General features: G+C 38.2%; 1 protein-coding gene across 1 annotated transcript in view; it reads right to left on the reverse strand.

Annotated features, from left to right (window-relative positions):
* LOC126474653 (fatty acid synthase-like) overlaps positions 1 to 27,105 on the reverse strand; it is a 332,546-nt gene that overhangs the window by 100,228 nt on the left and 205,213 nt on the right. The window contains exons 15-17 of the mRNA XM_050102131.1: positions 25,768 to 26,019; positions 24,406 to 24,520; positions 12,614 to 12,784 (exon numbers count right to left, since the gene is read on the reverse strand). Of these exons, the coding sequence (XP_049958088.1) occupies positions 12,614 to 12,784; positions 24,406 to 24,520; positions 25,768 to 26,019 (538 nt within the window). The remainder of the gene's footprint in view (positions 1 to 12,613; positions 12,785 to 24,405; positions 24,521 to 25,767; positions 26,020 to 27,105) is intronic.

The following is a 27,105-nucleotide window of genomic DNA, read 5'->3' on the forward strand; positions in this document are numbered from 1 at the left end:
CTCCTAGGTATTGAGTTGAATTTACAGCCTGTAGATTTGATTGGTGTATCATGAAACTGAAGTTTAACAGTTTCCTTTTAGTACTCTTGTGTGGTCTTCTTGCAATAACTTCCTTACAAGCTACACATTTGCATCGGTTTGTACTGTACATGGGTGAATAGTTCTGGGATTGTCTTGCACTGATTTTCTGCCTTCATGAAACCTTTTGTGCCACTCGAAAACATGACTTCTTGGAAGTGCCTTGCCTGCATATGCTTGCTTAATCAATGTTCACATTTCAGTAGGGGTTTTCCTGAGCACAATGCAGCACTTAATTTCGCTCTTTGCTCACAATCAGCATTTTTTGTGTCACTGTAACTAATGCATCAAATCCAAACATTGTGCTGCTAAACACAGCACTGTCACCTACTAAGTTCACATGGAAACACGGGCACAGTCATTTCAATCAACATTTGCTCCTTTTTAGTATTGTAAACTCAGAAAAAAAGACCTGTCCTGGAAATTTTTCTGACAAGGAAAATATTTACATTTTTAAGAGCTTGTGTGTGTGTGTGTGTGTGTGTGTGTGTGTGTGTGTGTGTGTGTGTGTGTGTGTGTTTGTGTGTTTCTTTGTCATTAGCTTTTGTGTGAGGTGACTTTACAGTGAAAAGTAACAGTTGATACATCTATTCTTCAGCAGTGTGATTTATATTTGTTTTAAGAACTTGTGGGTTTTGCAACCTTAGTGTATAGTGAGAAAGTTGCAGTTGTATGCATCCCAAGTTCAGTAGCACAGTAGTCAGGTAATTTTATCTCTTGCTGAGATCTGTTTGTTCTTCCTCTATTACTCTTGAGTGCTTTTTTGTATTCTTTGAGATTCTATACAGTTTTTAAACAGTTCAGTGTGAATGGGAACTGTCCTTGTTGTGTGTGAACACAAGGACAATTGGCTGCTGTCCAGAAGCAGCTGGAAGCTGTATTGTCCAAGGTCACCAGGCTTCTACCTACTGCACAAAGCTGTGCCAACATTGGGACACCAAAGGCAAGACCTACAAAACCTTTGGTGCCTTGAAATCTCTTGATTGCCATGTTGTCACTGTGTCTTCCATTACACAACATATAACTGGTCTGTCTTCACTTGAGAGTGAGTGGCAGGCATTGGTGTGTTTGCATATCTCTAGGCAGAGGGAAAATGTGGGAAGTGGCTGCACTGCTGGCTTCTTATGCCTCAACAACAGGTATGAGGCACTACTCATAGTTGATAACATTTCTGAATCAGCATGGGTAGCTTCTCCTGTTGGGCCAGTGGCCGATTTTTCAGCCCAGTCCCAACAAGCTCAGAGGGTGAGTATGCTAGTCATTAGGAGCTCCAACGTTACATGGGTAATGAAGTCCCTCAGAGAAATAGCAGGCAGGTCAAGAAAGAATGGCGGTGTACGTGCAGTATGTTTGCAGGGAAGTCTCTTCCAAAATGTGGAGAAAGCTGTGCCAGTGGCTACTGCACACATTAGTTGCATAGTTGGAGCAGAGTGGAAGGTCTAAGCCAGAGGCTGAGACAATCCTGCAACAATACTGGATCCAAATTTCTTGAGCTCTATCAAGAGGAGAACTGTGTAGGCTCCTCTCAGTAAGACAGGTGTGCACTACATGCAGGAAGCAGTTACTATGATAGTAGACTGGCACGTGTGGCATGAACATGGGCTTTCTTTTTAGGTTAGGGGAACCAGCCTTTGGGATCAGAAATGAACTGCTTGCTGGATTATTCTCAGAGAATGTTAATTAGCAGAGATTGTAAATATAAAAGATTAATATGATATAAGTGAACTGCAGGACCATCCAGAACTAGTATTGCTTATTAAAGATAATAACGACCAGACATTATTATGAATGGAAAGCTGGTTGAAACCAGAAGTGAATAGCAATGAAATCCTAAATGCAGATAGGAATGTACACTAAGGAGACAAAGAAACTGGCACACCTGACTAATATCGTGTAGGGCCCCCGGAAGCATGCAGAAGTGCTGCAACACAAGGTAAAATGAACTCAACTAATGTCTGAAGTAGTGCCGGAGGGAATTGACACTATGAATCCTGCAGGGCTGTCCATAAATCCATAAGAGTACGAGGGGTTGGAGATCTTTTCTGAACAGGACGTTGCAACGCACCCCAGATATCCTCAATAATGTTCATGTCTGGGGAGTTTGGTGGCCATCAGAAATGTTTAAACTCAGAAGAGTGCTCCTGGAGCCACTCTGTAGCAATTCTGGACGTGTGGGGTGTCACATTGTTCCATCAGAATTGCCCAACTCCATGGGAATGGACAATGGACAGGTGATCAGATAGGATCTTATGTACATGTCATCTGTCACAGTTGTATCTAGACATATCAGGGGTCCCATATCACTTTAACTGCACATGCCCCACACATATTACACACCCTTCACCAACTAGAACAGTCCTCTGCTGACATGCAGAGTCCATGGATTCATGAGATTGTTTTCATACCCGTACACATCCATCTGCTCGATACAATCTGAAATGAGAGTTGTCCGACAAGGCAACATGTTTCCAGTCATCAACAGTTCAATGTCAGTGTTGACGGGCCCAGGTGAGGCATAAATCTTTGTGTCATGCAGTCGTCAAGGGTTCATGAGTGGGCCTTCGGCTTGGAAAGCCTATATCGATGATGTTTCGTTGAATGGTTTGCAAGCTGACAGTTGTTGTTGGCCCAGCATTGAAATATGCAATTTGTGGAAAAGTTTGTGTGAAGCAAGCTGAGATATTTTTACTTCCCATCTTGTTTTGCCATCTGCCTCCTCAAATTTGTTTTTTCACTTTTAACTTATTACCATTAACATATGTGAGTGTAATCTGCATTTTCATCAAAGAGAAAGGTTGGCCCTCAGTTTTAAAGAATATAACACCAGATCTAATTTCGTGTATGTATTTTTTTATGTATGTAATTGATTTTCTAATTTATTTCAACTATTCCTAGTTAGTACTTTCATTAAATGGCGAAATCAGTAATTGTTCCGTATCTTAAATTCTAGTGTTGACTTATAAGGTCTGTAATAATTATAAACATTTGGAGGAACAACTAACAGTATTCTTAAAGTATTTATTTGGCTCTATTTGAAAACATGTTAGCAAAATCAGCTGGAGGTGTGGCTGCAAGCTATTAATGAGGCTTATGGAAAGTGAAAACAATAGTGCACTGGCTATATATAACTGTGTATTATTGGGGGTTGTGAACAGTGAAAGTAAACTACTGTCAAACACAACTTCGCATCTGTTGGCTACATTATTATAAGTAGTCAGTGTTGTACTTCCACTACCCATTTTTAAGCCAGTATCACAATGCAGTACGTCGGCATCAAGGACAACACATGAAGAAATGAAGCAGGTGAACCGTCACAGGTTCCACTTCTGTCATGTTAAACAATTCTCTTCAGTCATCATTGGTCCCGTTCTTGCAGGATCTTTTTCCGGCCACAGCGATGTTGGAGATTTGATGTTTTACCAGATTCTGATATTCAGGGTACACTCGTGAAATGGTCATAGGGGAAATTTCCCACTTCATCACTACCTCGCTGATGCTATATACCATCACTTGGGTGCTGTCTATAACACCAAGTTCAAACTCACTTAAATCTTGATAACCTGCCATTGTAGCAGCAGTAACCAATTTAACAACTGCGCCAGACCCTTGTTGTCTTATATAGGCATTGCCAACTGCAGTACCATATTCTGCCTGTTTACATATCTCTGTATTTGAATATGCATGCCTATCCCAGTTTCTTTGGCGCCCCATTGTATATTAAAATGAGAGGTTAGATGCCAGTGATCATGGCGCATTTATTGCAGTAAAGAATTCAATAATATTTAGTGAAATTATGGATTCCAACTGTGAAATAATGTGGCTGAAGTTAAGCATAAATGATGGGTCAAACATAGTAACTGGATGCTTTTAGAGACTGGCTGCATAAGCAGCTGTAAGACTGTGATAGTATCAATGACATCATACATCGTAAGGACTCTTAAGAAAAGTAGGAAAATATTTCTGCTTAGCGAGAGTGGCAGGATACAAATTATGGAGACTATCTGAGTAGTCAAAATCAAATACTCAGTTCTGAGGAGGAAGATCTGGAGCACAAATGGATAAAATTGAAATCATCATTCAGTAGGCCTAGACAAGTAGTTCTAAGAAAGGCTTAAGGGGTGGATAAGATGCATGGGGTCTTAATAGCAATGTTGGAAAGTTTCTCTGTCAACAAAGAAAGCTTCATTACACATTTAAGAGAAGTCAAAACTTAGTTGACAAACAAACACTAAATGAGGTGAAAATGAGCATAAGAAGAGCAATGAGAGAAGCATTCAATGACTTTGAAAGTAAAATTTTGATAACTGATCTGACTGCAAACTCTAACAAATTTTGGTTATACACAAAATAAATGAGTGGAAAGCGGGGCTGAAATCATCTGATAGTTCACTCAGTGACCATATTGGCATCAAACTGGAAGATGACAATGAGAAGGCTGAAATACAGGGTTTGGTATTCCAAAACTGTTTCACTGTGGAAGATCATAATAGGGACAATCCTTTCATTCATTGCAAGGACATTGAAATGGCTGCTGTTGGGATAAGTGACATCAGAATACAAACGCAACCAGAACTGCTTAGCGAAAGAACAGCACCTGGATGATATGACATACCCATAAGATTCTACAGAGATTATGTGAAAGAATTTCCTCCCCTTCTAGCAAAAGTCTATAACAGGTCACTGAGCAACCAAGGTTACTAATCAACTGGAAAAAAGTGCAGGTCAATCCTGTTTTCAAGAGAAGCCTTAGGACAGATGCACATAATTGTATGCGTATACTAATGAAGTCAGTTAGATGTATAATTATGGAACATGTTTTGTGCTTATGTATTATGACATTATTGGAGAAAGAAAATATCTTCTACAAAAATCAACAATGCTTTCACAAACAGCAATATGGATTCAACAAACAGAGATCTTGTGAAACTCAGCTGAGATTCACAGCACTGTAGACATTGGCACTCTGGTTGATGCCATGTTCCTTGACTTCAGGAAGGCATTTGAGACAGTCCCACACTGTCATTTAGTGAAAAAATATGAGTGTAATGAGTATCAAGTCACATCTGTGACTAGAATCAAGATTTCACTGCAAAAAGAACTCAATAGAAGATCTAGTGGATAACACCAGAACCTCAAAGAGACTGTTTTAAAACGATGCAGTTGTCTGTAAGAAGATGTACTGAACTGCAGGAAGCTCTGCAGAGGATTAAGGAATTCTGCAGGGCCTCGCAGGTTACCCTGAACATAAATAAATGCAACATATTGTGCATACATATGAGAAGAAATCCACTTCTGTACAATTACACTATCAGTGACAAATTGCTGAAAACAATAACGAATATCTAGGAGTACCATCCAGAGCAGCTTAAAAAGGTGGGTTGACCACATGAAGGACTGTGATTCAAAGGAAGAACCTTAAGGAAATAAAGTTCATCCATGAAAGAAGTGACTTGACTTATTTGTGAGCATTGCTTATCAGTATGGAACCCTTTACCAGTTGTATTAACAAAAGAGACAGACAAGATCCTACAACGAGCAGCGTATTTCGTCATGCGATCATTTGGTCATCAAGAGAGTGTTATGGAGAGGAGATTCTCAATCTACTCCAGTAGTAGATATTACAATAGAGGGAATGTACATCACAGAGGGTTTTACTACTGAAATTCTGAGAGTATGTTCTGGGAAGAATCGGATAAAATATTAGTTCCTCCAATATACGGCAAAATGACTACAATGAAAAATTCAAGAAATTAGAGCTAATACAAAGGTTTGCTGACAATCATTCTTCTCACATGCCAATTCGCAAATGGAACGGGAAAGAGGGGATCAGATAGTGGTGCCAGAAGCCCTCACAACCAGATGGCTTGCAGAGTTTTGACACAGATGTGGGGTACTACTGCACACACATGGGAAAAACATGGATCTAGTATGCCACACAGCATACAACACAACTCTCAACATTGCTCCCTCTCCTGGGGAAACAGTGGCCCATTTTCATAGTTCTCACTGGAGTCAACTACAGCACCTGGAGCTAGATCTTGTTATTGGTCCTCTGTATGGCAGTGCTGACGAATCCTCATATTCTGGTCATGTTGTCTCATCCTCTTCATTATGATGACAATCAAAGATAGCCCCTCCCATCAAAACTTTGTGATTGCCATCACAGTCTTCAGTTTCCTTGAATGAGAAGCCCTCACAATGATCTGCACCTCAGGATTGTAGTAGGGCTTCATGTGGAGGACATTGGATGACGTCTCTGTGCTTTTATATTTTCGATGAATGATCACCATCCTCAACTTTCTATTGATAACTGACAATCAAGGAAGAATAGAAAATGATCCAAAGTAACATTTTAGTAAATTTTCTGACAGTTCCACTTTCCACACAGGAACAAAAACCCATAAAAAGCTTCTCAGGCTGTGTCTCACTGGCTGGTGCTCGCTCTAATAGCAATCTCTATCTTTCTCCCGGGTGTCAACTGGGAGCCAGCTGTCTTGCTTCTTTGGTCCTAGTGATGAGGTGCTTCACATAGCTATTCAGAGTAATGTCCAGCTCAAAAAGGAATAGTACATCCATTGTCATTTCAGCCTAGCAACCGTGGAGCAGAAAGAATGGTGTGAGGCCTGTAGTGTATTTCTTTGCTTGTTGTATGTAAATGTCATGACAAGCAATATTGTATCCCAATGTCTCTGTTAGACATTGTCCTATCTAGAAAGCATATCTACGAATATCTTATCAAAGCATTCTGTGTGGCCACAATCTGTGGGTGGTAAGCATTATCAACCTGTATGTGATGTTGCAATGTGACATTACCTCTGAGGCCAGTTTCGATTGGCAAACTTTTCCATGATCAGAGATCACCCCATTAGGTGCTTTATGCTTCAAAATGATGTCTTCTACAAGGACTTGGCAATTTATGGAGCTTTGGCAGTTGGCACAATTTTGATGATAGAACAGCAAGTGAGGTTCACGTTCTTCGACTTTAGGATCCCACCCAAAAGGTCAACTCCAGTTCACTGGAATGGTGCTGTTGCATGTGGAAATGGTATTAGATGTCCCAGAGGTAAATATGACACATGCTTCTCACACTGACATTCCTTACAGTGGCTCACATAGTGTCTAACAGATTGATAAAGTCCTCACCAATGGTACATGTGTCTGATTGTGTCTAGAGTCTTTACGAATCCCATGTTAACAGATGTTGGAGCATCATGGAAAAACTTCAGTATAACTGGCCATAGAGGAGTCCAGACGATGAGCAATCATTTCCAAATCACTGAATAATGGTTCCTCTTACATAATGCTATGTATATTAATGGAATTCTCCTTTTGGTTGGTTCCTAATTCTTCAAAGCTTCTATGGATTGCCCTGTGTTCAGTTGCAGTGTCATTTAATTCAGGGAAGATGGAGGTTCATATTCTGCCACACAATTTCTTGAAAGTCAGCCAGCATCCTTGTGTAGGCATCCAATTTTGTACGCCACTGTGAAGTTGTATACCTGGAGCCTTAGTCCCCATCTTGCCAGTCAACTCAATGGATCCTTCAGGCTAGACAGCCAGCACAGAGAATGGTGGTCCATCACAACAGTGAATGGCTTTTCAAGTAAATATAGTCAGGACTTGTTGATGGCCAAAACAACTGCAGGGTACTTTTTTTAAATTGTGGAGTAGTTCTGCTCAGACTTGCAGATTACTCTGGAAGCACAGGCCATCACCATTTCAGCATCTTCTGAATTTGAACTAGAAGTGTACCTATGCTGTAACCACTAGCATCAAAGTGAAGTTTTGTCTTGGCACTCTTATTATACAATGCAAGGACTGGAATATATGTTAGTGTCTCCTTAATAACAAGGAAAGACCTTCCCTTCACCTTGTTCCACAAAAATGTGGCATATCCCTCTAGCAGTTCTTGCACAAATCCTAGTGTCCTCCCCAAAAATGAAAATCTTCATCATCATAACACAAAACAGAAAACTGACTTTTACATGCATCAAATAAAGACCCGTTTGTACCAAAAAGGAACATTACACCATGGTAAAGTTATTTACAATAGATTTCCAACAGAAATTACAATAATAAATGGTTTAAAAAATTTAAAGCAGTATTAAAGGAATGTCAATTAATGTATTCCTTCCATAGTCTGGAAGAGTTCCTCCAAAATCTTTGAGAGCCTAAGTAAGTTAATGGTAAGTGTATAAGTCACATTCCTTATCACCTACAAAAATACTGTGTAGATGCCTATCTACTTGTAGCATGTACAGACTGTAATCATTAATATTAATTTATTCATATTTTCAGTTGTAATTTTCTAGATGAAGAGGTTTAATTATAAGCCAAAGCTGGAAAAAATTGTATTCATTAATACACAGAAAACATAATGTAAACATGAAGATACATTTGCACTGACCTGTTCAATATTAGATGTGCTGTACTCCACATGCAAGATTTACTGGACCAAATAATAAATACAAATACAAGAGCTGTGCCTTGGTACATAAATCCTTTATGAATCACCAGCAGTACAAGTACAGTCTACAAAAGTTTCTCACATAGTGAATGTGTTGAGGAGTCAGAAAATCTGAGAGTGCTCTTATTTTCTCTGATCCTGAATAGACCCCATCTCCATTCACTATATTATGTTTGACAAAATGAAAGTCTTATCCCATGGCTCTGCCTACTGGTTATCTGTCTCAAGGAAATCAATGAGATCAGAACGTGCAACCACTTCAACTGGTATAGCCACTATACCCATAAGGGTGGATGCAAATGGGCTTCAATGCTGAAAAGCTACAGAGAAATAACCTAAGTCATCTTCCGTCTAATGAAATCGGCATTGCTACAAATGTTCTCCACTCATAAACATCACCTTAACCTCTGGTAGGATATGCGAGTTCCATGATTTTGTGGCATCTCCATAACATAATTCAGCCAACTAAATAATGTATCATAAGGTTACAGATAACTTCCAATGATGATGACAGAGGAAGTTATTGAAAGAGTGAAATTAGATACAAATCTGATGTGACAAGAAACCCACACTCATTTATTCACATATCACCAACATATTGAAAGAAACATGAGGGCTCACAAAATGTTGACACCAGGATTTCTTCTTCAAAGGCCTCCATAAACATTTTTGCAACATCTGAACTCCTTCCACCATTAAATTAGATTCATAAAGGAGACAGAAGAAAACCAACCTCTGTTTTTTGAAGTGCTCATCAAGTGAAGTACACACAGCACACTAGGACACAGTTTTTACTGTAAACCTATGCATACAGAGTTATACTTCTGTGTGTCCAGCAGTCATGTCCCCTCACAATGTGAAGTTATCCTAAGCACTCTAGGATTCACAAAATCTCTGAACAAGAGTTATTAGCAATTTCCTGAAAGGGTTGTTACAACAACTGTCAGATACAGTGCCCCTCAAAGCTATGAAAGTCTGAGCCACAGCTTGCACAGGAAAAGGAAAAGCCTGTTGCAATGGTGCTTACCCCTTATGAGGAAAACACATCAGTGATATCTGGGAGAACATTCTGGAAATATAGTGAAAGCACCACCAAGACAAAAGCCTTGTAGGATTCTGTTAAGGATAACCTATAACTCTGGAAACCAGGAGTCTTCTGCATTGTTTGACAATATAAGAAAATGTAGACAGCTCTGACTGTGTGGATGCCCAGGAGAGATGTGTGGAGCCCGATGGTCACATGAATAAAGAGTATGAGTATAAAGTCAGCTTTCCTGGAGCACTACATCTCCAAAAGATATATCATGAATTAAGATGGCATCAATTTGTTACAATCAGCCATCACATTCTGGTACTTCATCTTGAAAATATCTGTAGAAATCCAGGTATGAAATGAATTTTTAAATGAAGACAGCAGTTTATAATTAAGTAATGCTTTGTATAAGGGGCATTCAAAAAGAAACAAGCCGGGGCTTAATTACAGAAACCAGTACCTGTATGTTAGAAGTATTGACCATGGCTGTTGAAACACTTGTCCCACTGTGACACAAGGTGGTGGATGGCTGTCTCATAAAATTGCCGGGGCTGCGATGTTAACCAGTTCTGCATGTATAGCTGGACGTTGTTGTCCAAAGTGAGTGCAGGAAAGGTTATCCTGATGTTCTTCTTTGACCAAGGTGGCCCCCTTCTGATTCACTTCCTACAGCAAAGGACAACAGTGAAAGCCCAGCATTACTCGCAAACCTTGACCACTCATCACGAAGTGATCAAATCAAAAGGACCAGGTAATCTCACCCTTGGTGTCATTCTGCACCATGACAATGCAAAGCCTCATACAGCCAATACAGTTGCAGCACTCCTGAAGAAATTCAAATGGGAGGTTCTCAGCCACCCTCCATGTAGTCCAGACCTCTTTCCCTGTGATTACGCCATTTTTGGTCCCCTAAAAAGGATCTGAGGGGCAAATGATTCGCCTCGAACGATGATGTCCAGCTATACGTGCAGAACTGGTTAACATCGCAGCCCCCAGAATTTTATGAGACAGCCATTAATCAGCTTTTGTCACAGTGGGACAGGTATTTCAACAGCCAGCATCAGTACTTCTAACATACAGGTATTGATTTCTGTAATTATACCTCTGGCTTGTTTCTTTTTGAACACCCCTTATATCCATCCTTGAGTGATCCCCAAAAACAACAATAGGCAATGGGAAGTTTTGCTTGCATCATGCTGCCTGAAGAACTAAGACTTCAGCATAGTCACGGCTGCCACACTCCAGCAGTGTTGTGAGTTTGGTAGTTGTGGCATAGTATCTGAGGACCACTGTCATGAGTTTTGTAGTTGTGGCACTGGATCTGAGGACCATAGGACATTTCCTGACAGTGCACTTCTCCTTCCACTTCATTAGCAGAGCCATGTCCAAGCATTGCAGGATTGATAGCAAGATGGCGGGAATGCACAAGACAGTGTGAAGCGGAAGAAGATCAGTCATCAGGACCACTGCAAATGGCAACAAGGTAGTTTGTTGAAGTAATATACCATCTCAACAAAGTCACGTGGCTGTTTGTGTGTGTGTGTGTGTGTGTGTGTGTGTGTGTGTGTGTGTGTGTGTGTGTGTGTGTGTAAGTACAGTCTAACTTCTGCACAATTTCAGTGCAGTAATGTGTTCATTGTAAATAACTATTGTAGTAGTTGTATTATATGTTTTTGAACTTATAAATAAAAAACATTTTTTTAAATTTTAAATTCAGTGCATTAATGTGATCTTAGTAAATGAGTGTTTGTAAGATAATTCTTTCATATAGAGTTCATTACAAAAATGACAATCATTCCACTTGGGAACTGTGGCAGGTACATTAGCTTATTTGTTTCAGTTGTAAATATTTGTCACGTATTTTTTTTTCTGACATCTTCTACAGCCTGGAGGACCTCCTCACTATGGATCAATTGTAATAAACGTAAATCTAATCTAATCTAAACACATGAGAATTGTTGAAAATTGTCATACACTGGAAAAATCTTAAAATCATGAGAATGAAAATTATTCTCAGCTTTTAAACTTGCATTCTTCTACAGAGCTGCCATAAACCAAGACAAAGAAAGTCACTCTTCTGTGTTATAGGCATACATCAAATAATGTCCTCAGAACTATGATATGTGTCAGTCACATTAGTTGAGAAAAATACAAGATTGATATCTAAGAAAACATGTGCTCATTCACTACTAAACATTTCAGTTTTTAGATAGCTTTACTATTTTTGTGTTATATTAGTTTGTTACCTGTAAACGACAGTATCTCTTACAAAGGTTTATGAGGAGTGGTGATGTGTAGCAACAAAACAATTCATTTAATATGTTGGAAATTCTGCTGTTGTTACCTCTTTTAAGGGAAATTATAATTTACAAAGTTCAGGAAAGGTCAAAAAGAAAACTTAGGATTTCATAATCAGTTTTCTAATGGACAGCACAATTTCAATAAGCAGGCAGTGTAATTTTCTTTTCGTACAACATATTACATCATTCAGCTTATACTTTTCATCAAAAGAAAAGGTAACTGTGACATCTAAAGTATACAATTTATTTTCTCAAACTGTCATTCACGAAAAGTGTAAAGGTGTCAATTATTTAAACATGTTTTCGTGTCTGCTTTTATGTGAAGTGTTCACTCTCAATGACATTTATACACCCTACACATTTTCACTGAATTTATACACAAGATGTCTAAAGCTATTTGTTCAATGAAGCATATTTTTATTGAAGGAATAACTACAATAATTTGAAGCAAGTCCAAAGAAATTTTATTGGCTGACATAAAACACCTAAAAAATGGGTTGTGCACATTTCATCACTTACACCAACTAAGCCATACAAAAACAGACATTAACTACCTGTTTATAATGTCACAAGGTAAATCATATTCATTATATGGGTTTGCTCAAGATGTGGAGACCAGGAGACCAAATATAAAATCTGAGTCACTGCATCTGTTTGACACAGTAACTTGCTGCCTTTTTTTTTTTTTTTTTTAAAAACTCCTTTATGCCACACAAAATCATGAATGCAACTTACTGTAGTGTATACAACAGGTACTGTAGCTGCATCCTCCAAACTCCATGACTGTGGGACATCATAAACATTCTCAGCAATAACATAAGTTGCTAAGCCTTGGCCAGGTAGAAGCCCCATTACTCGTCTACCATTTTTATCTTTACCAGAGAATTCCAGACCAAGTATGCTGTTCTGAAAACGTATTCAAATGGCAATATACTGAAAATGAAAAACATAGCTGTAATATATAAGATTTGAAAGTGTCACATAGTGACTTACCTAGTTGGCTCCCTTGGCAAGTACTGAAGAGGACTCAATAAATAGTGTTAAACCATTCTCATTACATATGCGATGTACACCTACCAGTATTACTCTTGATAGTTTGCTAAGAAGATGTGTTATAACAGGCAGTAACATTGATACTTTTAATAGTGTGAGTTCTGATGCTTGTTTGAGGCATATGCAAAAAGTATGCTTGAATTTAAATGTTGGCTGCTAGGAACAAAGTTGCATGAATGCAGTACCCTCTAATTATTGTTTACATACAGTAGTCATTTTACAGAGGGGGAAACAAACAATAATGATTTCAAAACTCTTTTCCTCCACCAGTTGTGAAACATGTGCTGTAATTTGATTTTTGTATGCAGTAGGATCTGCAGGTGCTCAGATCCTTCCTGCGTTAACCCTAGTTTATGAGCCTACATAAATGAAAGAAGGAAAGCTTAGGCAGAGGTGTTGATACTTTAAAGTGACCATACAAATGTACATAATGAAGAACAGAGTGGCATGCTCAGCTCCAAACCTGGTGAAATCATGCAACAAGTTGACCAAAAACTGTGATCCAATCACTGATTGACTATGGGTGCTCAGCTGACAAATGTCCTCAAGTTGGACACATCAATATTTACATGGCTGTCATGGAAAACCATAGATATCACACACTGTGTGTAATGTAGATACCAGAAATGCTTACTAACAAACACCAAGACCAAAGAATGTCAAACAGATTTGCATTTTTGGAGCTCTGTCAACAAGATGGCATTGATTTTTCTGTCATATTGTTGTGGGTGATGAAACATGGACATCCTACACCAGTGCAGAACTAAACAACAGCCAGTGCAAAAATATCATTTGGCTTCACCAGATCCAAAAATTTCAAGTAATAATTTTACTCATGTCAAAAAATAAACACTACCATTTTCTGTGTCAAAAGAGCATTCTTTTGCTTGATTTCATCGAATATGGGTCAACAGCTACAGCTGATCTTCACAGCAATATACTCACCAAACTGACCATGCAATAAAAATTGACACCCCTTGAAAAATGTCTTCTCAGATAGTCCTCCCATATGACCATGCATGTCCATACACCGAGGCCTGTACCTAGTATGAGATTCAGTATTCCTGTTGGTAGCTTTTTGATGACTTCATCTTGCATCTTCTTGTATTGGAAACAGTGGATTGGTGGATAGCAATCTGATGGTTTCAAGGGATTCAAGACTATTGTTATGAACTAGTTCAGTATCCAATTGGAGAACTTCTATGCAGAGGCTTAGGAAGGTAATGTAACATTATGTAAAGTGCATGGAAGTGAATGGTAATAATGTAGAAAAATGAAGTAAGTTTGTAGAAAACTTAAACCAACAGTAAATGGGTTCCTTTTCATGAATATATTATGCTGTACTGCAGAATAATGTACTTGGCATGGCTGAGCTGAACCAAGACACCTTCCTTAGTAATGCAAGAAGCCAAGGAAATTGATTCAAGCCATGACAGCTACGTAGAATTCGAACAAGGAAGTCCACTGATATAGCAAGTATTACAGCCTCACCACCAAGACGATTTCTTCACACCATTTCCAGACTGGTCTACCTGAGTTGCAAAATTATGAACACAGCAGAAAGAGGGGGCATTTATTATGTGGCTGGCCTGATTTCCTGATGGTCAGGCCACAGCTCTGTCATGGTTTGACTGGAAGGAACCAGTGCCATAGATGTGCACCAGGCACCTGCTCATTTTTGGCAGAGGTATTTTCAGTCTGAAATCAGCCAGCTTTGATGAGGGGCCTATGATGGTCCACCACACACTCATCTAGCATCTACAAGCTTCTGTGTTACTGGAAACTCAGTTCTGGGATTTGAACACTGTTAGCCATAGTGCCACTGTTCAAGAAAAGCCTGATGTGGTGGACGTACCACATTTTACCAGCGGGTCATTTGGTGGCCTCCAGCATGAGCATGCACGAGCAGCTGCTCTTCAGCCATCAGATGGGTGAGCTCCATGCAGAGTTGTTGGACTTCCACTAGGCAGAGTAGCTGATGCCCATTGGAAGTCCTGCCAGCTCTGTGCCCTTGGACCACCTCTGTGTCCCTGCCACAGCAACACATGCCATATGTTGATTTTGCTGGCTTCCTGGCTAGCCACTTACTCCTACTGCCTTGCTGCCATCAGTGGCCTGTAATGGTGTTGCAGCAACTGTTGTATTCAAGCAATAAATGATTGGTTTGTTAATATGGTTTTACTAATGCCCCAATGGGTATCCAACAGATCTCCACCAATTCATCATATACTATTGCACCCTATAACAGTAGAGGTCACAACTTCAGACTTACAGTTATTTTTATGATCAAACAGCACATTCTTTTGAATATGCCTCAGATTATGAGTAAAGGATGTACAGGCTTCACAACTGTAAATCATATGTCCTTAAAGCCTGTACCCACATGAAGCTGAGTTAACCTTGGAGCAGAAATTGGTAAAATGAAATTCCATTTTTAAAGAGGACTGTTTAGCAAAAATATGTGGAGAAATCTATCACCTAATAGAATGTCTGTTTTTAACAAATAAATTTATAGGGAGATCTGGAAATGAAAACTAGGAAATCAAATATAAAACATATCCACTGTAAGATTTGATGGGCCTACAAGAGGGCATAGAAATGCTTTGCTTAGGCTTCTTGTTGAAGGCTTCTGCCTTGGTCTTCTGGGATGACAATTACATCTGAGATTTCCTGTTGAACAATTCTGCTTGAAACTCAGACCAAGGCTTTTGTCATGAGCAGTGATATATATGATTGCTGTGGAACAGGATAGTGCTGCATCCTGCATGGGTCATATGCAGATGTGGACTAAATGCCTGGTGATGATATAACTGCTTTTCAGGAGCTGTCCATCTGTCAGAAGACTGCATTTACCTCCTGCTACCCAGAATTAAGATGCCCTGGTGCATGTGAGTTGCTCATAGCTGTTCAACAGCCATCAACCATGAGGAGAAGCCAGGGACAGTATCAAAAATGAATTACTATTGAATATGATGTATGACTATAAAATTGAACACTGTCTCTTTGTGAGTCTTGTATTGTACTGACTTTTCTCTGCCATCCAACAGTCCACAGCTCATTTATTAAGAGGTCTACTACATGTAAAAAGTACATGTGTTTTATTGAAAACTGATCCAACTGATTGGTGAGTGTCATTCCATTCACAGATTTGAAGAAATAGAAGTTTTGTTTGCTGTGGTTAATGGAGGAATGCTATTTGGATGAATACAGTACCCATTTGTATGGTGATATATTGCAAAATTTCATACATTCGCAAGTGCTGTGATAAACTTGTACTGTTATCATTAATTGTAGGCTTTAACTTAATTATGCTCTTCTGAAATTTTGGAAAACAGTAGGCCTATCCTTGTTCAAAACAATTATTATCTGATTTCATTGCACAATTACATGAGATGTAAGTTATTTTGAGAATTTTCAGATGCTCACAGAACTGCATTCTGGATATATAATTTATTTCATAGCAAATCAGAGTTTGTGGTTCACAGTTCTGCCAAGAATATATCACCCCTGAACTTCATTTTATATCAACACAAATAAATGTGCATTTTTGAGAACTTCCAGAAGCTACCATTATCTTTTGCATAATCTATGAGGAATTTGTAGCAAATCGGTGTTTGTGGTTTAGTTACTGTAGCAGATATTCTAACTAACATACTGTGCTACATCTAGTTTTCCCTTAAAGAGGAGTAGCTCTATATATTATCTGCATTTATCATTAATTAACTCTGTTTTTGAGTTCACTATTAACTATAATTAACCCCAAAATGTTTTAAGAAATTAGGAGTTTTTACCACAGTTTTTTCATGTTGCATTAATAGAAATCTTGTTTTGCGTGTTGCTTCAATTCTTTAGGAAATTAGAAAATTTTTAGCTCAATGGATTAAAAGACAAACAGTGGGCATAATTTAAACTTATTTGTTCACTGCTTCATAATACATTGCACCAGCCAAAATTTTTGCCCCACTGTATATGCTGTTCTTGAACACTGGAGAAGTTGGTTGACATTCATAAGCAGCTGGAAATCGCCCTGAGTACTGTCAAATGATTGTCAGTTGCTCGAATCAGTGTGTTGGAAGAGCTCTCTAGAGTCATGTACCTGTGATATGAGTACCATGGCACTTCAAGTACCAACTTCTCCTGTGCATCCTGTCTCCTCTCCGGAAAGTATAAAATTTGTCATTACTCATCCACTTGACTGTGAATGGCAGGTCAATGATATACCTAGGTGTCCTGTACAGGGTGGTTGGGGATCAAGTAGGACTCAGAGTTGTACCAATCCCCCTAACCAACGAGTTTGAGGTACTGTCTTTTACTGAAACTGAGCCATTGGGGCTCACGTCACCTGCTTTGTCATATCAGGAGGGGGCAAACAAAAAAGGGTCTATTTATTGTCAGCAGCTTAAACTTATGGCAAATGATGGTAACCCTCAGGGAAATGGCAGCAAGAGCTAAGAAAGGACACCAGGTGCACTCAGTGTGTATGCCAGGGGACCTCAGTCAACATGTTGAACAGGCTATTCCAGCTGCCACAGAGGGAAAGGGGTGCAACCAGCTGCAGATTGTGGTGCACATTGGAACAAATGATGCCTGTTGTTCCAGTTCTGTTGTCATTCTTGGGTCATTCCAGTGACTGGTAGAGAAGGTTGAGAAGACCAGCCTTGAGCATGGAGTTTCAACGAAACTCATAACTTGCAGCATTGTCCCAAGAACTGATCATGGCCCTTTGGTTCTGAGTTCAGTGAAAGGGCTGAACCAGAGACTTCAAAAGTTCTGTGACAAGCTAGGCTGCAACTTCCTGGACTTGCACCATACGATTGAGAACATACATATCAGAGGCTGCTACTCAGGTAGCTGACTATGTGTGGTGTGCACATGACGGTCTTTTAGATTAGGCAACTCTCCATTCAATCCACATAACAACAGCTGTAGGAAACCCAGAAGTATCAGTGTAAGATTGTAATACCTCCCACAGGTGAGAGTATTAAAATCCTAATGGTAAACTGCCAAAGCATTCACAACGAAGTGCCATAGTTTGAAGTGCTAATGAATAGCAGTGAAGCTCACATAATACTAGGTACAGAAAGCTGGTTGAAACCTGAAATTGATAGCAGTGACATTTCTGGGTAAATTTTAAGTGTATATTGAAAGGATAGGCAAATGTGAAATGGAGGTGGTGTATTTGTCACAGAAGATAAAAAACTCAAATCCATCAAGGTAGAAATTGAAGACACAAGTGAGATTATTTGGGAAAGACTGAGTGTCAGAGGTGGGCTTAAAATGATAACTGGTTCCTTCTGTCACCCACCAGACTGATGTAACCAAAAACTTTAGAGAAAACCTCAGTTCACTTGTACGTAAGTTCCCCAACCATACAGTAATCATCAGTGAAGAATTTAATCATCCAACAATTAATTGGGAAAATTATGATTTTGTTAGTGGTGGGTGTGATAAAACATCCTCTGAAACTGTACTAAATGCCTTCTCTGAAAACTACATAGAACAGATAGTTAGAAACCCAATTAATAATGTAAATATATTGGATAAAATGGCAGCAAATAGATCTGACCTCTTTTAGGATGTCAGCATTGAAACTGGTATCAGTGACCACAATGTGGACGGTTGTGTCAACAATGACTTCGAAAATACTAAGGACAGCTAAAACAATAAGAGGGATATATATGTTCAGTAGACTAGATAAAAAATCAGTAGTGTCATAATCCATTGAGAAACTTGAAACTTTTATCTTACAGCAGGAGCATGTACAGGAACTATGACTCAAGTTTAAAAGAATAGTTGACCATGGACTGGACAGAAATGTCCCCAGTAGAACAGTTCATAATGGGAGGGAAGCTCCATGGTATTCAGTCACTGTAAAGAAACTTTTACAGAAACCAAGATTACTGCACAATAGATGTAAAACAAACTGCAGGGCTATGGACAGGGAGATGCTGAATGAAAGATGTTTGGCTGTCAAGAGATCAACATGTGATGCCTTCAGTGACTACCAGAGCAAAATTTTGTCAAGGAATCTTTCACAAAACCCAGAGAAATTCAGGTTATATGTAAATCCAGTTATTGGCACCAAAGTTAATGTCCAGTCCCAAGTGAATGAGACAGGAGCTAAAATTTTGGGAAGCAAAGCAAAAGCAGCAGAAATCTTAAACTCAATTTTCAAATGCTGCTTTACAAACAAAAACCCAGGATAATTGCCACAATTTAAACATTATACCACTGAAAAGATGAATTACGTAAGTGTTAATATCAGTGGTGTTGAGAAATTGCTGAAATTATTAAAATTGAGCAAAGCTCTAGGGCCCAATGGAATCTCTGTCAGATTCTATACTGAATTTGCAGCTGAGTTAGCTCCTCTTCTAACTACAGTCTTTCATAGATCTCTCTAACAAAAAACCCTGCGTTCTTGGAAAAAAGAACAGGTCACACCCATCTACAAAAAGGGTAGTGGAAGTGATCCACAAAACTACTGTTCAATGCTCTTTTCATTGATTTGTTGTAGAATCTTAGAACATATTCTGAGCTCAAATATAATGAGGTATCTTGATCAGAATGACCTCCTCAATGCCAACCAGAAATGGATTTCAAAGCCATTGGTTACCTGAAACCCAACTTGTGCTTTTTCTCACATGACATACTGAAAGCTTTCAATCAAGACAATCAGGTAGATGCTGTATTTCTTGATTTCAAAAAAGCATTTGACTCAGTATCACATCTACGTTCATTATCAAAAGTGCAATCATGTGGGGAATCAAGTCAAATATGTAACTAGATTGAGGAGGTTTTGGTTAAGGAGGACACAACATGTTATCTTGGATGGAGAGTCATTGTCAGATGTAGAAGTAGCTTTGGGTGTGCTCCAGGGAGTTGTGTTGGGGCCCTTGTTATTCATGTTGTATATTAATGACCTTGCAGACAATATTAATAATAAAATAAAGCTTTTTGCAGGTGATGGACTTATCTGTAATGAAGTAGTATCTGAAAGAAGCTTCACAAATGTTCAATCAGATACTGATAAGATTTCAAAGTAGCGCAGACATTGGCAACTAGCTATAAATGTTTACAACTGTAAAATTGTCCACTTCACAAAATGAAAAAACATAGTATCCTATGAGCGTAATATCAACGAGTCACTGCTGGAATCGACCAACTCATATAAATACCTTGGTGTAACACTTTGTAGGGATATGAAATGGAATGAACACATAGATTCAGTCATAGATAAAACTGATGGTAGACTTTGGTTTATTGGTAGAATACTGGGGAAGTGCAATCAATCTACAAAGGAGATTGCTTACAAATCACTCGTGTGACCAGTTCTAGAATATTGCTCAAGTATGTGGGACCCGTACCCGGGAATCTTGAATGTATACAGAGAAGGGCAGCATGAATGATCAAAGTTTTGCTTAATCCACTGGAGGGTGTCACAGAGATACTGAAGGAAATGAACTGGAAGACTCTTGAAGATAGACATAAACTATCCTGAGGGAGTCAGTTGTATTCAAAAGTTTCTTCTTTTCTACAACTTCATGTAAGCATGAATTAGTCAAATCTGCATAGTTATGAAAAGTTAAGAACATATAATCAAAGATACTGAAAGCAATAGGACTGTTAACCCTAACATAACAAGGCATACAGCATCTAATCTGGTTTGGCACCTTTCGCAGCTTGTGGTCTAGTGGATAGCATTGCTACCTCTGGATCATGGGGTTCTGGGTTCAATTCCTGGCCAGGTTGGGATTTTCTCTGCCCAGGGACTGTGCATTTGTGTTGTCCTCATAATTTCATCATTATCATCATCATTTGTGACAGTGATAGACTGGATTGTGTAAAACTTGGACTGTTTGAAAATTGGGACTTTGTACAGGCACTTACGACTGCGCAGTTGAGTGTCTCACAAACCAAACATCATCATCATCTGGTTTGGCACTAAAACTAAATAGATGCCAGCACACTTCATTTCTGGCTCTCTAAACAAGATGCACATTTTACACAACATACACTGTTGGTGGTTTGTTAGTCTGATGTGAGCCAAGGTTCTTAGTGATCATTCAGTGAGGTGGTGGTCAAATTCTTGCCAAAATAAGGAGGACAGAACAAAGAAAATAGGATAGAAAATGTTGGGTTCTGTAAGAAGAAGGAGATGTGTAGATCCAAATAATGCATAAATCAGAAACCAGTAAGAGACTTATGATTCTGAGAGGCTAGAAACACTGCTCAGTACCTTCAAAGGAGAAATCAGTTTAGGTGGTGATGTTGCTCTTGTTTACTATGAAGGAGGTGATGAGTTTGGAATCAGCCAATGTTGCGAGCAGTAATGTTTTGTGGTGTAAAGACCATGGGCATTGGTGAAGCTGACACAGAGGAAAGCAGCATCAAAGGTAATAAGCAAGTGCCAGGTGCTGAAGAGAAAGGAAAGACAGAGACCTGATCGAGAAAACAAATTAGTGTCCTTAATATAGGAGGGTAGGCTTTAGGAATTAATTTGAATGCCTTCCTTCACACAAGCAGAGATTCATTCAGTGAGAGTGCAGTAACTTCCCACAATAGGATGACATGGTGGCTTTGGTTAATGGATTTAGGAGAGAGTATTGAGGATTTTTAATGGATGTAGAAGTTAGGAGTTGCAAAGCAGGAGATTTTTACAGAGAGAGTGAAGTTAGTTCATCAACTTAAATTTCAGGATATTGTGTTTGTGCCATACTAAATTGGTGAAGACTGATGAAGCTTGAGTAGACAGAAACCAATGTGCAAGGAAGATTTGCAGCCAGGCAGGGAAATTCAGTGGTCAGGCTAATGGACTATGAGAATGGGGTGGAGAGGAGCCCATGGTTTAACACCAAAGCAGTAACATTATTGACTTTTGCTAAATACCAGGAAAGTTTCCTGTCTTGCAGGAAGTAAACAAAAGGACAATTAGGGTTTAATATTACATCAACAATGAAATCATCAGTTATGGAGCACAAGCTTGGATAAGAATAACAATGAAGTCATCTGAGATGGAGCACAAGCTTGGATAGGACAAAGTTATGCAAGGAAATCAGTTATATACAAAACTGTATTAAGGTAGGGGCAAACTAGCGAACTGATCAGAGTGGCAGGTTTTGGGTGGCAATTTTTGTGGAAAACTGTATAAAAGCCATGAGCATCAAACAAGTTCCTAAGGTTTAAATCTCCCACTCGCAAGAGAAAATTAATTCATGCACATTAGCAGTGCTGAACAGTTTCCATCCTACTTTCACACTCCAAAAATTTAAATCTCTCATTCACTGTGGATTATTAGATGATATACATACAGAAGTGTGTTACATAGTATTGTTTATTTTTTACACTATTCACAAGGTAAGAAATACTTCGATACAGTGATGTTAATTAGTTATTTTTATAACTTATGAGAGAGGATTCTTACATATTTAATATTCATTTGTTAATTATATTACATTGTGGTTGGAATGGCATTAAGGTATGTCCACAACAGCATGGTTTCTTTAATTATGTTAATAAACTCTTAACAAAAGTTATTCAAGAATAGTTTTTTTCCTGTTCATAATAAAGAAACATATTTTTGAAACTTTCTGGGTATGTTTTATAAAGAGATTTTTTCAACTTCTGTCAGGCAAATGATGAATTAACTTATCATCACATTTATGTCAACTTTATTACATTGTACATGCACCAGTAATAGCAAGTAGTAGCAGGTCCACACTGGATGATTTTTACACAGATGACTGAATACTGTCTGCTTTAGTTCATTAAATCAAATGGGAAGTAACTTTTAATGTGATTCCTACCCTGTTGTCATTGGGTTCTGCTTTGCAATATTTTGATAATCACTGAAGATAATTACTGAAAGAAAGTGAGTAGGTGGAGCTCAGTACCATCTCTGGCAAAAGAAAAAATAAAACAAAAAGAAGAAGCACTGAAGAAAGTTCTGTGCCGTGACTTTTTAAAAAATCCGGTAGACAGGAAACACTGTGCTCAAGTGAAATTGTAGAAGAATCAGGAAGTTACACCCCAAATTAACATCAAAAAGAAGAAAAAACACTTTCACCAAAGGAAGGCGAAAATTGATACCCCTGGTTGTTGAAGAGCATTTCACACCCAGTGATGTATCCTTTTCTTGGGGTGGGGGGAGTGACTAATAAAACCTGTGACTATATCACAATGATGCTAAAAAATTGCAACTTAGAAAATGTTAATGCAAATTAGAATACAGCTCTTCAAACATACTTTAATAATCCTGCATCTAATCGCTGAAGAGAAAAATCATTTTCTGCTGCAAGATGCACAAAAAATTATTTAAGGACTTCAAAAACACAAGATCATCTCAGTTATCTTGAGGTCCTTGCTACTGAATCAGACTTCACAATGAAACTGGTCTATGAAGATGTTGTAAACGTGTCTGCAAATGACAGGGCAAGGAAAAAAAACCTTGTTATTTAAAAAGTCAGTGTTTCGCCTCTGGTACCTTTCTAAAAGAAATGTAACTTATTCGTACTGTTCGTATTTAATTTTAATAAATGCACTGTTATAGTGTTTGCATTTGTATTTATTGTATGGAACTTTATTAAGTTTTTTTTTTATTTGTAATTTTTCTAAACTACAAAATGTCCAAAGATTCTAGTTAGACTACATCAGGATCAGGCAGAGATTCCAAAATCAGATATTGGATCGTAAGGCATACCTAACCAGAGGCAGACACAGACTCAGACTACAATTTAGTAATGATGGAAGAGTAGGCTGAAGATTAAGAGACTAGTGAGGAAGAACCACAGATCAAAGAACTGGGATACGGAAATACTAAGGAATGAAGAGATATGATTCAAATTTTATGAGGCAATAGATACTGCAATAATGTATAGCTCAGTATGAAGTTCAGTTGAAGAAGGAATGGACATCTCTAAAAATAGTAATCACAGAAGTTGGAAAGAAAAATGTTGGTACAGGGAAGGTAACTACAAAGAACTTAACCACACCATCACAGTATTTCGGGTACAGGTTGGAGCAATGCCGTATGGTATGTGCTGTATGGAGAAAAGCATAATTACAAAATACAACAGAATAAATAAATGTACTGTAAAAATGAAAAAGCAATGGAAAAATAACTCAATGGATGAAAAATCTAGGAAAAACAAACAAATAAAGTAGAATAATGTGCAAAGGATGCTGGCATCATACAACAAAGCATGGGGAGACAACAGTAGGTGTGTGTGTGTGTGTGTGTGTGTGTGTGTGTGTGTGTGTGTGTGTGTGAGTGCATACACATTGTTAGCTCTATCTGTTATTTTCAATAATTTTGTTTTATCTTTCCTGAGTTGATTTGCATACTGCTGTAGCATCACACTAGAGGTAAATTATTACAAGTTGATCTGATTCATGATGTGTTTACACATATGATTTTTATTACTTTTTGAAGCAGAAATAAGAAACTTCTTAAAAATTTCATTCAATGAAAAGCTTACCTGTTGTGATAATTTTTCTGGGAGAACATTAATTGGGAGTTTTCCACTTGCCATCATTATGTCTTTGAAATTGAGGGCAGAATAATATACAGAGAAATAAGTTTCTGGAAAATCCCTGTTAAATAAAATACATTTTGCAATTTTCTCATTTGGGCAATATTTTCTGTATACAAGAAACACATACATGCAGACACACACACACACACACACACACACACACACACACACACACACACACACTTTATGACATGAAAAAGTTCTTGAATATTCAAAGTAGTAGTATTATATTATTAAAAGAAAATAAACATTTGTGTTCACTAATCTCTGTGAACATAAAATGTTCTTGCTCTTTAAGTGTTTTTATGACACAAGAAGGACAAATGTTATTGCTTTTGGGAATATTTGGTTAGAAAGGAATAAATACAGTGGAAGTTTTAAATCATTCTTTAAACATTTTTTCTGGGTGAGATAGCAGTATGGCGTACCAGCACATACCATGAAAAATCAAGCACTGAGTAAGTGAGTCCACCTCCATAGATGAAAACTCAACATGGTGACTATGCAGAGGACCCAGATTCAATTTCTGACCATGCCAAGGTTTTTGTCTTTGTGAGAGGGCTGGAATACAGTTCACTGTTTCATGAAGACAATAGGAACTACTTAAATGAGATGCAGTGATTCTATGGTCTGGAAAGCTGATGACACCTTGGAGAGCAGTGTGCTGATACCATGCCCTTCCACACCTATCCAAATGATGTCTTAAGACAATTCACTCAGGGACAGAGTACGCTGAAAAGCTCTATGAGAGGCAGGACTTGTCTGGTGAAGTGCTAGTTGAAGAAACAGGAGTTGACGCAGAAGAGATAGGGGATCCAGTATTAGGATCAGAATTTAAAAGAGCTTTTTAAAAGAACAGCACAGTGGCTGGTGAACATTGTGTATTCACTCTGGGTCAGATTACAAAGTTATTTTAAGAGTAAGTGAAGATCTTTGATAGCAAACAGAAATGCCATAATTTTTATAATTCTATCAAGTGGGCCTCTGTTGTTCTCAGTGCTAAATTAATGTGCAAGCATACTTCACCAGGTACACATAAAGGGAAATAAGAGTGTTTCTGTTACATAGGTTGTCAACAAATATATGTTTAATAAGATTCAGTAATTTCAGGCGTCTTGTAGGAATGGTATTACTATCATACAAAAAACATAAGTTCCTACAAACATTGCTATTATATGTTGTTTGTTCTTCAGAATGATACCAATATGCACTATCCTATTGCATCTCACATTAAATGTGACTGTAGAGATAGTTGGAAAGAAAGACAATGAAAATTGAACAAGAAACATGCATTTTTTAACTCACGCTGTATTACTCATCAATGGTGGCTCTGCCTGCACCCAGTATAGACTTGACAAATTTCCTGGGTTCTGTATGTTCATGTAAGCATATTCTGTCATTACTGAAAGTGGTTCTGGTGGTTGCAAAGTGTATCTGTAGCTTCCCCAGCACCGATCTTTATATACATTCACTGCCAATCCTAATGCAAGTTGATTATTGTAGAATGGAAGATTAGGATCGAATTTGGGAACATCAGAATCAAGAAGTACCAGACACCTGCAACAGACAAAATAATTCAATTGCATACATGAATAAGAAACTTTCAACTCTTAAGGTACAGTATTATGTCAGAAATGACAACAATGAATCCAACATTTTCACTAGATGTCTCTGAACAATTATTTTTACCACCACACGAATAGTTGATTCATAGCCATGCATTGTTTACCTCACTTTGAAAATCATTGCATGAAACACTTCAGAAGAAGACTTAATGTTACCACAGACTGGTATAAAGAGTGTTTTAATGCAACTACACTGTGTAAGCATTATTAAATCCACCACATATTCCTGTTAATGCTGTGATCATTATACGTAGTTATTCATGAACTCTGCAAGTACTGAAAAAAGACAGTTAAACTTGTTTAAATGGAAATGGCTGATCAGACTATACTTGCTCATTTTTTAACAATATTTATTTTATGACAAGCCATGTCAATACCAATTGTTCAGTTCTGCTAGACCAATGGGTGGCATTATTAACTTCCATTAGACAATACGTCTCTTTGTCAAGAATGCAAAACCTGTATGGTGCAAAAAGTGGCAACTGTCCCTGAATAGGGAACAGTGAGAGATCACACACATGAGTACAAAAAGAAAGGCATTAAATTTTGGTTACATGATAAACTACACAAATTTAAAGGCTGCTAATTCAACCAAATAACTAGAAGCTACAATTAAGAACAATTGACATTGGAATGATCACATCGGTAATGTTGTGGAGACGGCAAACCAAAGACTGCTTTTTATTGGCAGAACAATTACAAGATGCAACAGAACTACTAAAGAAACTGCTGACACCATGCTTATTTATCATCTGCTAATATAGTATGGGATCCTTACCAAGTAGGATTGATATAGGATATCTAAAATGTCCAAAGAGGGGTAGCTCCTTTTGTATTATCACAAAATAAGGGAAAAAGTGTCATGGATATGAAAAGTGAGTTTGTGTGGCAATGATTTAAACAAAGGTCTTTCATATTGCCTCAAGATATTTTCCAGAAATTCTAATCACCAACTTCCTCCTCTGAATGCGAAAATATTTTATTGTCATCAACCTACATAGGGAGAAATGATCATCAT

The sequence above is a fragment of the Schistocerca serialis genome, chromosome 4, assembly GCF_023864345.2.
Source record: "Schistocerca serialis cubense isolate TAMUIC-IGC-003099 chromosome 4, iqSchSeri2.2, whole genome shotgun sequence".
Taxonomy (NCBI): domain Eukaryota; kingdom Metazoa; phylum Arthropoda; class Insecta; order Orthoptera; family Acrididae; genus Schistocerca; species Schistocerca serialis.